Raw genomic sequence first — 17,817 nt, forward strand, 5'->3', positions numbered from 1 at the left:
TAATTCAGAGTACTTATAAATAATTACAACAAGCATCAAAGCATTTGTGTCAAGTTTCAGAATTTTTTTTTAATATAAAATAATTTCTCTATTTACAGTGGATACATTCAAAGACCTATTATACAGGAGTGAAATCTATAAAATTATTTATTAGCTTAATAGGAAAGTTATTTTTCATTAAATACATGTTCATGTGATGCTTAATTCTCTAAACTGCAGTAAAATGTAAAACAAAGTATTTTACATAATAATACAGCAAAAAAATACTGCTTTATTAAATAAGAAATGCATAATAATTTCTGGTCGATTCTAAACAAAAGATCTGCATTTTTACAAAAGGAACTGTTAATATCTTTATCGTAAATAACATATATATATATATATATATATACCAAATTTCATCAGAATTTTCAGCATTCAAAAGAAGCACGTTACAAATTTTTTTGCCATCCTGATTTTATCAGGATTTATTAACCGATATCAACTTTGGAGTTGTCAAATCTCCACAATCCACTTTCTTGCTTGATCCTGTATACATTTAAAAAAGATTATCTCATCATGTATATGTTTAAGCATCATTTCATCAAGATACTGATGAGATAATACTTGACAGAAAATTTATCTAGCCAGCTGTTCAGGAATTAGTGTTAACTGAAAGAGGCATATATATATACATATGAACAGATAGATTACATACAAATGACATTCATATCAATTTTATAGTATTATCAATCTTTGGGAATACAAAAAGTAGTGTGAAGAAGATGATATAGATACCACACCCGTGCTCTTTAGCAATTTAGTAAAGTTAAGGAGCACAAATTGTGAAAAAAAAGGCAATAGGTCTCTTTAGGCAAAAGGTGATAAAAGTTTTATGTAAAAAAGGGAACAATAGTGGTAAACTGCATGATTCAGTTAATACTGTCGCATGTTCATGGTTCAACTAGGATACTGAGAAACTAACTCAAATAAAAATTCCTTATAAATAAAATTTGTTACTCTCAAATATATAAAAATAAGATAAGTAATAATGAACATATGTAATGTATAAGATAATAATTCAAATTAAAAACAAAACCGATTTTTAAAAATTTAATTATACCAAAATACAGTCTGATTTAGTAAAAACCTTTTTAATAAGATAACAAAAAAAAATCTACAATTTATTTTCTGCAAGCATTATTTACTTTTACTATTTACCAAAGAATTACTCTACACTTTATGAATAAATAAAATACTGTCACTTGTGTACTCCTGTCCACAAATAACTAGCTGAACAGTTTCCTATTTTAAATCACAGTCAATATTTGTAACTCACTATTCACTCGTTACCAAACACTTGATATTGCTTTTATCATATGCTGCACTGAATTTGGACTCACAAAACTACTGACTCTGTCCGCTGGTCCCTGGCAGTATTTATACCTCCTGGCCTGAACCAGTACCTGACCTGTCCTTTTGATTGTTCAAGCATAACATTTTCATTGTCCACGCTTCTATGCTTTTCTCCAAAAAGAAACCCTTTGTCATTTCTTCTAGATTCTCTTTCTTTATTTTCTCTCTTTCTTCTTTCTGGAAGAAACCAGTTACCACTGACCCTGTTTCAATACCTTACGGTTCATTTAAGGACAAGTAGTAATAACAGTGTTGATTCTTTTTATGTAGCAGAATGTAACATATCATATCCGTGCAGAGCTTATATGTTGAGTATTTTACATCCTGCGATTGTTTCTGCATGTCATTTCATGATTTTTACAATAAGCAATTCACAAAAACAACATATTACATAAAACTCACAAAAACATTAACAAAAATGCAAACACTTTTAAAAGAGGCTTATGAAAATGATTTTTTAAGCTGTATACAATATGCTATCAAAATACATATAGTATACAGTACGAAAAGGCTTTGTCAGAATCTCATATCACAAAAGTCAACTTGTGTGATCCCATTGTCATTTGTCTATGTAGGAAACAAGAACAACATTTCTCATTGTGCATAAGCTTACATAATATTCTAATTGAAAAGCTGGGGTTTACATTAAAACGTGACAAAATTTCTACCCGACTTGATGTTACAGAAATGCTCTTAAAGAAGACCACATGTCTTGAAATGGGTGGTTTATGGGTACTATGTCAAAAATGAAATTATTTACAATAAGTTGGGAGAAGTTCACAAAGATGAGAATAAGAGCATCAAGTTAAATCAAATTTCAAATCATACTGACAGTTTTTTTGGCAGCACAAGTGTCATTCAGCACACGTGTTTCTCTGAAACGTCTGTAAATCAACATTACTATTTCAAAATCTTAAAGAGACTTGAAAATGTAGGGAAGGAGACTGTACTAAGAAAAGTCTTAGCTGCTCCACCACAATAGGCCCAAACATTAACAATATTCTGTAAAATATTGTTACAAGACCAAACTCAGCAACCTTTTTTTGTTTTTAACCGATACAATAGTTAAAATGTTACAGATTTAACATTGGGAAGATTAAAAAAAATTTACACTAAAACAAAAGATATAGTTTCAAAGAATACCACCAGTTGTAGGACAGATTATGTGCTAAGTAAGCTAGTTATTGGAGTAAAGCAAGTACAATCCATCCATTAATGTAACAATAATAATTGGACCATTTACTTACTGCTTGTTCATTACATGTAAGTAGCCTTTTAGTTAAATACGTAATACTTTGATGAACATAAAAGATAAACATTTAACTTTTAAATTTTAATCCATGTAAATACACACAGACCCATGTATGATATGAAATTGAAAAATTTTGTTTTTCTTAATATGAATTTTACTTCACATTTTAAGGTAAATATGGTACTTTTCCTTCAAGTCAATTTTAACTGTACGCAAAACACTTCAATCTATGGAATTTGAAAACTATATGGTTTTTAATACAATAACGAGTAAACTTTAAAATAGAATAAGTGCGTACAATTAATCTATCTGAAAATAATCAAACAGAAATCAACTAAGTAGAGAAACAATTTGTAAATTCTACCAGATTAATATCAGATTCCACTTACCATAGCAATAAATCTTCCTATAAATTTGAAGTAAAGTAAATGATCAGGATTAACATATGATGCAGGATTTATCTGTAGACTATAATTATTTTTATTAGCGTATTCAAATAAACAATACATAGGATTAAGCACCTCATGTGATAGCAAGAAAAACCACTCTCTGAAACAAAATTTATAATTATATTTACAGTTATTTGTTTTAACAAGAAAATTCTTTATAAAACTTACAGTACAGTTATTAAATAAAAAGAAGGGAGTTTTCCCCTTCTATTACAAGCCAATTTTTTTTTCATTTGAAGTGATATACCCAATAATATAAGTGTTGTCTACAATAGTCCTCATTACTTTGGTATAAAATTCTTTAGACTAATAACAGCGACAATTCCTTTTTATTATTTTCACTAATAATCTTTCTACAGCCTCTATGGAAATTTTAATTTTATTATTGTAAGGTCAGAGACTTTTTGTAACAAAATATGCATAGTTTTTAATTTTTTATATATCACAGGGAAGGTTTTGCCAGAATACCTTACCCTCATCGATGATATGTATAATCATAAAATTTGTCTGATTATAGTTAGCCTAAATTTGAATCGAGGTTATAGTAATCTCAACAATGTTGATATTGCAATACATATGCAAAGTGTTTGAAATACAAGGAGGGACAGAAACACAGATGAACATTGAAAAATCACTAAATCAAGAAACATTCCACCTTGCATTAAACCTAAAGATACTTGTTCCAAGAATGGTATATGGCTATGGACAGCCACCGGTACAATCACATAGTATATAATTTTATTTTTAACAAAGATCAGAAGTACAGAAGTAAGGGATGGGCCTACCTATTACACATGTATGTTAGTGACAATTGGCTATCAAAATACTATTTAGTACCCAAAAGTCTCTCCAGTACAGAAAACCATTGGACTAAAAACTACACTATCATATTCTTCTTCTTCTAACTCTCTCTAAGTATCAATAAATAGAAAATTTTCAAATTTAATACATCTTTAGCATAAAGGTTAAAATGTAAAAGTTTATCACAAAAATTTTACAAGTTTTGTATAGTTTTAAAAAAATTTTATCAAGATTCCATAATTTTTAGCTGAAAATGACATTCAAAATGAGAAAACGCTAAAAAAATCATTTCTGATCAAGAGGGTGGCAACACTACCGATACATTTCTTATTCAAACAAAACAAAGCAGCAGTCAATGAACCTCAGTGCATTCATAGTCTCCTAGAGTGAAGATCAAACAAGAACATTCGGTAAAGAAACTTATGACTTCTGATTTTTGGGACAAAAGGAGTGTCTTGTTTGTCAAATTTAGTGATTGTGGACTACTGTGAATCCCAATACGTATTGTATACATCTTAGGTAAGTTACAAAAACCAAACAGGATTTTGTTTTTTCATGACAATGCCTAGCCATCACAACAGTATATCAGAGTGAGGCGATTGGAAAAATTCTGCTGGAAAATCTTCTATCATCCACCCTACAGTCCTGACTTAGCTCCCGGTGATTATTTTCTGTTTCTTCACCAGTGGCTCGCATCACAAAGGTTTGATAATGATAAATTGAAAAATTACATTACTGCATGGTTTAAGTCACTGGTGGCTGAATTTCTTGAAAAGGGAATGAATTGTTTTAATTTTTTATAAAGATTAAATAAAATAATATTTCCATAATTTTGATCTAAAAATGACATTCAAAATGAGAATACATTTCCATAAAACATAAACATAATTCCATTTTTTATGTTATTTTCTAGTGATTTTATTTTAATTGTTTTTTGTTATGTTTGTGAAATGCTATGAAAAACGTTTTGAAGTTGAAACCAGCTTTGTAGGAAAGTAGTTAAAAAATGTAGTTAACAATAAAATTCGTTCATATGTTTCAGTATTGCTTTTATTTTGAAACAAACCTTACTTTAAAACAAGCATTAACATCAAATGAAGAAATTTACCGTGATAATATGATCTGAAAAAATAAAAATACAGGAGAAAACAATTAGGCTTTTACAGACTCTTAAAAAAAATGGAAGGCAATGGATTAACAAAAAGAATCTTTAGTTATCTTTCTAAATTAAAAACCAAAAATAATTGGTTTAAAAAAAATCAAAAAATATTAACAAAATTAAAATATTATAAAAAAAAATTTGAACCTAAATATTTTCAGAAATAAAATAAGAAATATAAAGATGTTTAGGAAAACCAGTGGGAAAAAAGAGAATAGAATTTTCCCAAAACAAGAGAGACTAAATTTAATCAAAGAATGAAAGAGAACAGTCAGAAAAAGAAAAAAAATGTAAAATATAGTAATTTTTTAATGCAATTTAAAGATGGACTAAACAAAATTTTTATATATAAGTAAACCACCTATATGTTGGTATACAAGACCACAATATAATAATAAAACAGTTTGTATCGACACTTTGTATGCCTAATGTTAATAATCTTTTTAATATTTATATAAAATATTTTACCACTAATATGTGTGATTTTTAGCCAATCAGATATAGCATAAGCAGGAGTGCCCCTTAAGGTCTTTAGTTTTAGACCATGTTTTTGCCAATAAGTTTGCAGCATAATAACTCGAAACACAAGTTTATTTTTAAAAAATATCAAAAATTTACAAAAGCAATAATCTACCTCACAGATAAGCATTTAAACCAAATAGATACAAACTAAAAATAAGAGAAACATTAAAAATTAAAAACACAACTGCCAAAAAAAAAACATTGCTGACAAACACTGTTCTTTAATATAGGATAATTAAATAGCATGAGGGTGACACAATTTCATATAATATAATTACTACATCTATAGATATAGTTTTAACTAAGAATATGTTTTCACGTTAATTTCTAGTAACAGATGTAGTTTTTGTAAACAGAACATTTGTATGCTATGCAGCGTTAAATAAGGTCTATTTCTGAATATATCAGTTAATTTTTGTTCTGGTTTGGTTCCACCATGATTTTGTATCATGATGGATGTTTACAGTACTCGCAAATACCCCATTTGAATTTTGAAAATCGGAAGATTGATTGCAAAGATATAACAACATTTCTGACTAACCATGATCTGTTAGACTGAGAATGTGCCTGATGCAAAATTTGATCTTTTACATATTTTAGAGTATAGGATATTTGTTAGTAAGTTTTGCCAAAACCTACTAACAAATAAATATACTGAATTTTGAAATTCAGATGATGTTCGCAGAGATATTATAAGAGCACCCCGCAGAATGTCAATACAGCATTCTAAGGGCACCCTGTTTTTTACCAGTTGATGGATGATTAGCCTAGCCTCTCATAAAAGGCTAGGCTAATCATTGATGCGATGCTCATCAAAATAATTATATTTTTTAAGTAAGGTATGTTTATTAAGTAAGTACTGTTTTGATTTGTTCGCTGCAGCACAGCTGTCACCATTTCATGTATGTCACTGATAACTACATCTAATGGCTTGCTACAGACACCATTACGTGATTGTTTCTTTACAGTTTCCTGCATGTCTAAAATGCCTATGACTATAGACAGTACTGCCGATTGTGAAATACACACAGTAATTAGTTTCTTAGATGAAAGATGTACAAAAGCGGCTGAAATCCACTGAAAAGTTAGTGAAGTGTAAGGAAATAATGCTGTGTCTGAAGGCATGGTGACAAAATGGTTAGGGCATTTAAAGAGGGTCATTCAAATAAACACAATATAGCATGGAATGGGTAATCGTCTATCATTACTGATGATCTGGTACACAGTTAATTGAAAAATCCATGAGAATAGACTGTTTATGATTTCATCACTATGAGGGAAATGAATAAAAACCCAAACCGTAGATGAAATTACAGAAGCTAAAGAAAAATGGAGTAACAAGTTCAAAAAGAGAGTGAATCAGGGCAGTTTACTGCACTCATTTAGAGATAAAAAACTGAAAATTTTTGGCGATTCTTACATCCATAGAAAGGGTTATGCGATCATTAACGTGCAGGTCACATGCAATGCAGAGGAGAAAATAAGTATCAAAGCTGAATGGCCCAGTTACACTCACAACAACTGCAGTATGTGTAAAGAAATATCCAAATTAAATGGTGCCGTCTGTCTGTTGGCAGATAGTGGGTATCATGCAGCTTCTTGGCTTCTAATACCATTTAATCGGCCACGGCCTACAGGAAAAATGACTTTTAATAAACAGCAAGCTAAAGAAAGAGTGAAAGTGGAAAAAGTATTCTGATCAAATGAAAATGCGATTTCCAATATTAGCAAATTTAATTAGAGTGAAACAGGAAAAAGTGCCAAAGGTGTACGGTGGCCGTGTATGGCCGTACACGACCAATTTAATGTAAATGAAGCAGAATGTCAAGAATGTGAAGATGAAGAGGAAGAGGAAGAAATTATAGTTAAAGAGGGCAATATCGAAATCACAGATGTAGAGCTCCGATGAAGAGAACAGGCAAAGTGAAATGAAGTTATGGCTATTTTGCTACAAATAATATAAAAATTATTGTAAATTCCATATAATTGTTGAAATTAACCAAGCAATACTAACTTTATAGTTTGTCAAGTATTTTTAGGTAATTATAAATTAATTTTATGTAATTTTAAGTTTACATAATGTAACGTAAAAAGAATAATAATAGATATCAATAAACACAAAATAAGAAAAAATAAAATAAAAGAAATAAGTCAGTTCAACAGTCTGTTTAATCTGGTCAATCCTATTATGGATTGACCAAAATGGACAGACCGTTCAACAACCAGACAGTTGTTTCTAAATAAGATTAAAATTTTTCTAACTTTTCTTTGTTTCATTAAACTTTACATATACTCTTTTGTTCAGAATTAAGTTCTCTACAAATTTTGTTTAAAAGTTTTATGTGTTTATTACCCATTTAACAAAGTTATTGTACATCAAACATAAAAAAGCAGGGATTTTTATCCCAGATTTCTCAAAAATTACTGCAGGTTCTGGAACCTATTTTATTCAATTTTTCAGGTAAAAACCATAAGAATTTACTAATTCCTCACCTTAATTAACATTCTAAAGATTTCAGTACGACCTCATTTCACCGAGGTAGCTGAAATCTGAGTGAAATCTTTCACTAGCCATAACTCAAAAATAAAGCATTTTAGAACATATGTAACTTTTCCATTATTTTCACAAGTAGAACAGGTTATGAAAGTCCTGGGAGAACTTCATGATACACCAGTATGTACTATAAATATATATTTAACTTGTATTATTATCCCACTATATTTGTTAATTTTCTGTATATATTTCCTGAATTCAGTGGTTTTAAGTCTGCAGTGAATCAATGTTTATTAAAATTGTTTTAGCCAATTTTGAGTATATGCTCTGTGAATCTTACATTAATATGTTACTGTACTGACATTTATGACCGTAGACAGTATATACATTTACGAACTGTAATATTACTTACTGGATTCCTATGTATACTTTTTACTGTTTGGCACTGTAAAAACTGTATTTTTGTATAATAGTTCTATTTTTTTCTAATTTGTAAGTAAATTATAGTCTTATCAATCAATTTAAAAGTATTTATATATTATGTTTTTTTCTTTTTTTTAAATATAATACAATAAAACTGTGAGTTACCTAATATAATTTGTGTATATAACACACACCAGAATATTATTTATACATTCTATGTCATGTTATCACTTTATTCTAGAAAAACCATAGGTTATCCGATACGATTTTTTTTTTTTTAACATAAGTATTTTTGAGTCAAACAGTAACATCAATTTTATAACAAGTATCACTAATCTATGAAATGTAAAAATGAATGACAGGAACTTTAATAGTGCAATATTCTTTCTGAAACATGTTCTGAATAATTTAAATATAGCCAATCATATGAATTTAAAAAAAATCATATAGTTATTTTTTAATAATATGCAGTTTGCATACTACTGATATTTTATGTTTACAGCATACATTATTTTTGGACCAACTGATGGATTGGACAGTACTTCTCTTGTATATTTGAATACCACATTAATCGAACAAGATCATATCACAATAGGATGTCTTTATAGATAAATAAATTAAATGTTACATAAACATAGAACTTAGTACAAAATTTAAATAATTAAAAATAATTTCATACTCTATTAGCACTAGTATGAGTTTTCAGCTTAATAAAACAGACCATAAATGCATTAAATAATAATATTAATACCTTGATATTCCTCCATAATCCAACCCCTCTTCTCCTCTAAAAATAATGTACAATCTTCTTCTAAGTTCATATGCAGGTAATCTCATTATCTGATGATAGGAATCTTCAAATAATGTCTGCCTACTAACTGTAATCTTAATATGACTTGGTAACACATTACTTTGACAGAGGTACCGGAACTGACTAAGTTTCCAGCGGAATGATCTTTCATATGCTCTTGGAACACCATATACACCTTTTGGCCTGGGCAATACAAACAATAAATTCTAAAAATACATAATTCAATTTAAACAATACAGGTTATAATCAGAAATGGTAGAATTTCACCTAAAATCCAGTGAAAAATATTACATGATATATATGGGTCTGTCTTCGAAAAACTGAAAAAGTACAATATCAAAATACTATGTACAAATAAGTTTACATAATTTACTACAAACAAAAATCATAAGCATTTTGAGTTTTAATTAATAATCCACCTACATAGGATTTATTTCCAAATTTCTACAATGTTTTAGCTGTGAGCTCATTTCAGATTTGTTTGGTGTGTAAACCAAAGAAATTTTATCAACATAATGTTTTTTTATAATCATTAAAAAATTGTTAAAACCAGAATTCTGAATGGCAACCAAATAAGAGCATTATATGCATACCCTCCTTTAGGAGCACCAGGCCGTGGGTCTTGGAATGTAGTTGTACGTGTATTGTGATCGACAAAGTATCTAACACTATCTTCTGTTAACCGGATTTCCCAACCAGGCGGTAATGGTGGTTCATCAGCAGCCAAATCTGCACGCTCTTGTCTGTAAGAAATAGGAAAACAAATTAGTTAATCTGCTAAAATGAAAAAAGTTAAATATAATTCTATTAAAAATTTGGTAAAATACAGTAAATTTCTACTAAAGAAACAATACCGCTCATGTGTAGAAGAGTAATTATGAGGTGTATTTGGTAGTCAGATTCAATAACTTGAAAAAAGTGAAAAGCATATAAAAAATTCATTTTGTTAGCAATATTGTAAATATCCTAAGTATTTATAATACTACCTTTATCAACATCAACATCATCAGTTATTAAGCCATAAAAAATACATAATGTTAAAATAATATTTGTGATGCTTATACTGACTTCAGATGAAACACAGTAATCAAGATGTGTAAAGGAAAACACATTAATATATTTTAAAAAAATTACTTATTAATTACAACAGCGCTGAAGAGAATTGTTCATTTCATATTGAATCACATTCATTTAATAAAATGTAACATAAAAAAAAGTAAATAATTAATGAGTATAAAACAAATAATCCTCATTCTAACTTTTCTTATAATTGCTATTTAATTACTTTGTTTTCTGTCTTCTGTACAAAAAAAATATATATATATTTCCACTTGTTAAAATTTTAAAAAAATTTAACAGTTTTATAAAGATCTTCATTTTTCCTTTGTTTTCTGCTTATACGGCATTACTTTTTAAATAATCTTTTAAACAATAATATGTAATAGAATAGTGAGTTTTTATTTCATGTTAATAATTTATTAATTCTTTTCTATTCAAACTGAAAAAGTTTTGAATGACAACTAGAAATAGTTACAGTTTTTATAAAAAATAAAATAAAGTGAAGAAATTATATTAACCTTTCGGTGGGCACACTGTTGTAAAGTTTACAACAGCAATTATTTTTCGTGCGGGCCAGCCAATTATGTGAATTTAGAAAGCGAGTTGACAAACGTATTCCTTTATCTTATCTTCCCCCCACAACCCTTGCATGGACATACTCTGCTCCGCTCCACACACCACTCCTCATTACTCAAATACCCCACATGAGTGTGTTAGTAACTGTTGTACTATTTACAATATACGCCTAATCGTGTGACATTTTTTGCTGACAATTTTAGTGATTTTTTTGGTATATTTTACTGTTTTATGGTTTGTTAAATGTTTTACTGCTATGGCTACAGATATATTAAATTTAAGTGACATCCCACATGTTCAAGATGATGATGACGATTCATATTGTAATAATAATGACTTTCTTGAAAGTGATGGAGATCTAAGTGATGAACATATCAAATACGATGAACACTCAGATGATATTGAGTTAGAAGGTGAAAATAATAATAAAAATTTTCATGCTGAAACTGGGATCGAAGAGTTTATACTCTCAAGTATAACTTCAAAGAAATTTATAGAAAAGACTTGGAAATCATTTGGTGCATAATGCAAGTAAAAGGCAAATCCAAAACATCCTGTAAAAATATTGTCAAAATGTTTCCTGGACCAAAACCCAGATCTCAGGGTATAAAAAATGAAGTAGAAACATTTTTTGCAATTAATTGATATGAATATGATAGAAGATATTATAAAATATATTAACATGACATTACTCAGATTTCTGAAAATTATCAAAGAGAGAGAGAGATTGTTTAGACTAATCATAATGAAATGCAGATTTGATGATTTGGGTACAAAGAAATAAGCAATGTAATGTAGATAAACTTTCTGCAGTTAGGTCAATTTTGGATCCATTTGTAAGAAATTGCACTGGTAGTTGCAATACTACTGAGCTGGCTACTATCAATGAAATATTGCTTCCCTTTAGAGGTAGGTGTTCCTTTATGCTATCCAAACTGGCCAAATATGGCCTGAAAATGTTTGCATAGTATGATGAATAACATTTTTTTGTAGTGATTTTGAGGTCTGCTGTGGGAAGCAGCCACCAAGACACTATCAAATTGACAATAACATAAGTGAGATCATAAGAAGGCTCGTCATTCCAATCGAAAAACCTAATAAAAATCTGACAACTCCACCAGTATACCTCTTGTTGAGACTACGTTCAAAAAAGGAATAACAATAATTGACATATTGGAAAAGAATAATAAGGCACAAATTCCTCTATTTTTCAACCAAACAAAGTAAGGAAGATAGGCAGTTAAGAGTTTGCGTTTCAGGATGAGAAAATGATGGTGTCATACATTCCTAAGAAGAACAAAGTAGTTATCTTAGTGTCTTCAATGGATGACATTAAGGCAATTGATAAAGAGGGCCATTGGAAGTTGAAGGAAGCTTCCTGCTTCAATCTCCAAAGAAGAGAGGAACCAGCTGGATGTGCGGTAGGAAGAAGAACTTGTCAGCCACCATGAAGTCTGAAAAGTGTTTTTGTTTTATTTGCAAACAATATGGAAAGAAGCAAACTGCTTGACGTGCAGCGATGAAAATGAACTAGATTAATAAAAGACCATTGACAACTCTTATCGTATAACAACTCTTATATAGCAATTCATAAATCATATTTTTTATATTTTCAACTATTAACTTTTACCTATAAGTCAATCTTGATTTAAATAATTTGTATAAATAAATATCTTTCTTATTTTTACACTTTTTTAACAATTATTTTACTTACCATAAAAAATATAATATCGTTAAGATAATATTATATAAATCAAAACCTTATTATTTGATAAGTATTGTAGTAACTTATTAAAAAAATTAACATGATTATATGTTGAAAATAATAGGTTTTAAACTTGTTGTAAAAGGTACAATGCGTGCCTGCTCGTGTAACTTTTTGAAGCACCTAAGCACCTTTTTTGAACTGCACACAGATGTGCAGTTACAGTTGTGCATCTGCACACAGATGCTACAAAAAATTGTAGCATCTACCCAGAGGAAGATGCTACAATTTTTTTAATGTAAAATCTTCATTCCTTTTCATTTCTCTCTCTCTTCTTTTTCAACTGTAGTTAAAAAACTACCAATGAAAGTTGGTAATTTATTTGACAATTTATTTCACTTATTTTTTCCTTTTTTTAACATTTCCATCGGTAATAATAATAAATAACATTTAACCAATATCCAAAATAGATCTGAAGATCAGATCCTACTGATTTCTGACAACAAATTGAATAGCGACAGATGAAGTTAACAGAACTATCTAAAACTGTTGAAGCAATCATCAAACATTTCTTTCATTGTTATGAATTTGTAACTAAACATCATAACAGAGCCACATAAAATAATATGGAAAACAGAGCTAATACACTGAAGATAATATAATATTAAAAAAAGGAATTAAATCTAATTAAACATATAGCAATTGAAAATGGATACAATAAGAACACCATTAAAATTTAACAAATAAGTTAATATACAAATACAGAATAAAAATACATTTTCTACTCTTATAATTGATAACTAATTACCTCACTAATTATTATACAATAGTTCCTAAAACTAATAGTAACAAATTAATAAAACGAATCAAATAATAAACCAGGTTTAAATAAAATAGTGGTAATAAATATTGTAATAAATTCTATATATACATGAGAAATAGAACAAAAAAAAGATTTAAAGAATAATTACAAGCATTTAAATATAAGAAACAAAAATAAAATTACAGCTCACATAAAATGAACATACATTTTTAACCAAATAATGATAGAATGGAAGCAAATATTGGAAAACAGATTACTTATATTTCTTTTATGTTTCTAATCAAGTTTTTCAGCATTTTTCTTTAATTCCAACTGATATTTTACATTGGTATTAACATTGCAGATTCAAGAGTATTAACCTAAATTATTAATTAATTTTTTACCATTTGTTCACAATAAACAAGACTGAAAGATGAAGGTGGTCCATGTAATCATCTTTTGAGGAACCAAGAAACATTCAACATCGAATACTATAATTAAAGTTTTCACCACTAATTCACAAAGAACCTGACATATAACAATTCATGTAGCACTTAAAAAGCATGCGATACAAGATTTAAAAAACATCCTTTTTTCTGATTATCCTTTTAAGAATTTATTAAAATTAACATTGAACTTCATTAAAATTTAAATGTTACAAAGAAAATAACACATATAAATGCGATAACCTTGGGTTTTCATATTTTTCATTACTAAATGAGATTTACGACTAGAACGAGCAAAGAAGTGATAGTCACTACACTACAAAACAGCTACATAAGTTAATTAAAAATAAACTAAATTAACACCATAATAAACATTAAATACTATATAGAATTAAATCCTGGTATTTCAAATTATTGCGTGTGATGTTTGTTCACATTAGGTAGGTTCAATTTAAATGTCAGAATAATTTGATATTTCACAAATTACATTTATACTTCATACTTACTTTTTTCTATTTTGTAATTTTCAACTTCACTATATTATAGAGGGAATATAATTTAACGGTACGGAAATTGTAATATTATAAACTTCTAAATTTATTGTAACATTCAAGAAAAACATTGCTCGATAATTTAATGAAAATTGTAATAACAGATGTAAATAAGAGGGGTGCTGGATCTAAGAAAAGCTAGGTAACATGTGATAAAAATTTATTTTTTAAAAGTTGAATATCGACCGGGATTATCCAGAATTTTTTATTAACAGGGTTTAGAGTAACAGACATTACAGTAATGTTTTGAATTTTGCAAAGGAATGTAAAAACACTAATTTTATTCAAAACCATCATCTTTAAAGCCTTTACAGTAGCAATACTATTACAGACTTATCTGTACTAACTTCCACTCTACGTAATAAGCATAATGTTCTTTGTAGTACAATAATAGCTAATAATTATTTTTTAAGAATAATCTTGTTTAGAATAATTAACTATTTATTATTTATTATATTACAAAGAACAAAAATTAAAAATGTAAATGAAAAAAAAAATAGTCTAAATGCTGTTCAATAATCTACCTCTAAAATATTAACCACACAAAGTGTAGTTATCATTTGTGAAGTTGCAATCATAACCTTAAATATTAAAATTAAAAATTATGGAATATTATTAAATCAATAATATGATTATTCTTACTTCTTTTCTAATATTTACTTATTTTTTTTATGAAGAAAAATTTTGATGCGACAATTATAAAAATATCAGAAAAATGTTATAATAAAATTATTAAAATCACCAACTTTCCGCACAAAAAAAAAACTACTACATCAATTACATACTTAAATAAATTCACATTTTCTAATGAATTATTTTCAACATAACTGGATAAAATAAAAACTATGCAACATTTACTAAATGAAGCTAAAAATTTACCCTTGAGTTCTAGGATCTTCCCATTGTGTTGTCCTATTTTTATGGTTAACAAAATACACTCTTCCTTCTGGCTGGACTCTCTTCTCCCAGCCAGAAGGTAAAGGCCCCAAAGCATCCTCTTCATCAGCACTGGTGTTTGCAGCTGCAGTTGGTTGCTAAAAAAAAAAAAAATAATCTGCTATATTAATATACACACATATACAAATTTATATTTGAATGACCCTTGTAGCATATTGAGATGAGGGAATCAGGAAGCTATCTATCTGGTGGAGAAAACATGTTTTTATTGAAGGATACTATGTAGAAAAATAAGGTAAATTATTTCTAATTTTATCTAATATCAATAAGCAATGCAAACAAATTCCAGTTTATACTTGTATGACCCTCATAACTTATTCAACCCGACACTATTATCATGAATTCAATTACAGCAAAGGTATTAAGAAACTTTGAATTTAAATTAGTCAAACCTCACTAACATGTTGTTGAAGAAAATAACTTTTCAGGGGAAATTTTGACAACAAAGGTTTAAAACAGATTATTCTATAAACCTAAAATGTAATGAGATCAAATTATGCGGTATAATGTGTATGCAGTTTCTTACACGCTGATACATTACACAATTATCATTATTCCTAAGATTAGTCATCGACCAGTTAGTAGATTTATTTAGTACTCATAGTACTATAGTATGCTTTTTTAAATATCAAAGGCCATATAAAAAGAGATAAATCACGCAACGCAAACAATTTTACAGAACTGAGTTCTGCAAAATATTTTTTTTTATAAATTGTATTAATGTTGTGAAAATTCAGAGCGAGGCCATGATGGATTTTGATTTCGATTGAAAACAGACATAAACTGCAAGCAAACTACAAGTCGTAATGAACTTTTTAAAAGAAGGCACTCCCCTCTATTTCAAATATCAATCATATCAAGGCAGAGTAAATACATTACATCGAAAATTTTGAAGCATTTCCTAAATAGTACATTAATAATAATTTGCCTATCCTACTAATAATTAGATGGACTTAAATATTAAGTTACAGCTCAAAAAGTTTTAGTTTAACATTTTTTTTTTATCACTTTTTCTATTTAAAGAAATAACAGTCAGTTTTGGTAGCATTAAGCCAATAAAAATTGTAAATTCAAAACTAATTTAATTAAAATTATTCAATGATAATTGATTTGAATGAATATTTTGCAATATCTTTTCAGCAAGATGAATTTCAAACCTCACCCACATATTTCTAATAACCGATACTTTTTCCAAAAACTCAAAAAAAAAATTAACTGAACAATTTACCATTTATTTAAACATTTAAAAAAGTAGAACTCTTAATGAAAAAATTCAAATGTTTGAGGATGCTGAAAACAATTTTAAGATTAGACTTTCAAACTTTAAAAGCTAGCCTACTCAAACATTGAAATCATGCAAAATTACAAGTAAAATACAAAATAAAATTGCTATAGTGGGTTTTTGAGGCGACTGAAAATTATTTTAATATTATAATTTAAAAATCCCAAATATATAATCTAAAACAAATGATTTAATAAAAAAATAAATAAAATATTGATGTATTTAGGATGCCCACAATCAAATATTTTAACATGTATTTGTTAAAAAGCAATTTAAGATATACTATTTTTGTTTTCTAAGGCCTAAGATATAAAATACTGATGTACAATGCCGATAACTTGAATTTTAAAAGATCTAATAAAAAAGGAAATGGAATGACCAAGTGTGCAAGGGAGACAGAATGTTAGTAAATACCCAACAGTAGCAGTTCAATCCACATGGCGACTTAATCTTTTGAGTATCCCAAAGAGACTGGTGCACAACTACAAAAGGGGATTCCAACTTAGAGGGGTATGCAACTGCTACCTCAACAACACATCTTTCATATTCCTGTTTGTTCTGTACTTCCAACAAATTATAAATTCATTTGGATTTGATACTTTCAGTTTTCATGATATTTAGGGGAAAAAAAGTTTTGCAACCTTATATTAATAAAATGAATTTAACTATATCATTGCTGTATTTTCATATAAAAGATAAATTTTTAAAATAAGGGCTTCTAGTTAAAATATCCTGATAAATAAATAATTAAAGTGTTTACAGTCAAAAATAGATAAAATTAAAGCGAAGCATTTTTGGTTTAATTCTATTTTCTAAATTCTTCTAAATACCACATATAAATTATGATTTTTACTAAAAAAAAAAAAACAACACTAAAAAAATTAAAAATTTTAGCTTCACGATTACCAGCTAAGATAATTTTTTATTATTTACACACCCTCTTTTTAAGTTGGTATTTAAAGGACACATTCTTAGATAAAAATAATTTACATTAGTTTATGTAAAATATGCCCATAAAAAGCAGATATGTTTAGCTAACAATTAATAATGAGAGAAATATTTTAAATTTGAATAAAACATTCTGTTAGCAGTAAGTATAAATTTTTAATTTTATTAATTCAATTTCTTTATTA

At 28.0% G+C, this 17,817-nt stretch overlaps 1 protein-coding gene across 2 annotated transcripts in view; it reads right to left on the reverse strand.

Annotated features, from left to right (window-relative positions):
* The window catches only part of Su(dx) (WW domain containing E3 ubiquitin protein ligase suppressor of deltex), a 68,482-nt gene that overhangs the window by 16,387 nt on the left and 34,278 nt on the right, over positions 1-17,817 (reverse strand). For both annotated transcript variants that reach the window (XM_075357230.1, XM_075357231.1), the window contains exons 8-11: positions 15,325-15,479; positions 9,900-10,049; positions 9,247-9,489; positions 3,037-3,196 (exon numbers count right to left, since the gene is read on the reverse strand). In XM_075357230.1, coding sequence (XP_075213345.1) covers positions 3,037-3,196; positions 9,247-9,489; positions 9,900-10,049; positions 15,325-15,479 — 708 coding nt within the window. The remainder of the gene's footprint in view (positions 1-3,036; positions 3,197-9,246; positions 9,490-9,899; positions 10,050-15,324; positions 15,480-17,817) is intronic.

Source organism: Lycorma delicatula, chromosome 2 (assembly GCF_047948215.1).
Source record: "Lycorma delicatula isolate Av1 chromosome 2, ASM4794821v1, whole genome shotgun sequence".
Classification (NCBI taxonomy): Eukaryota; Metazoa; Arthropoda; class Insecta; order Hemiptera; family Fulgoridae; genus Lycorma; species Lycorma delicatula.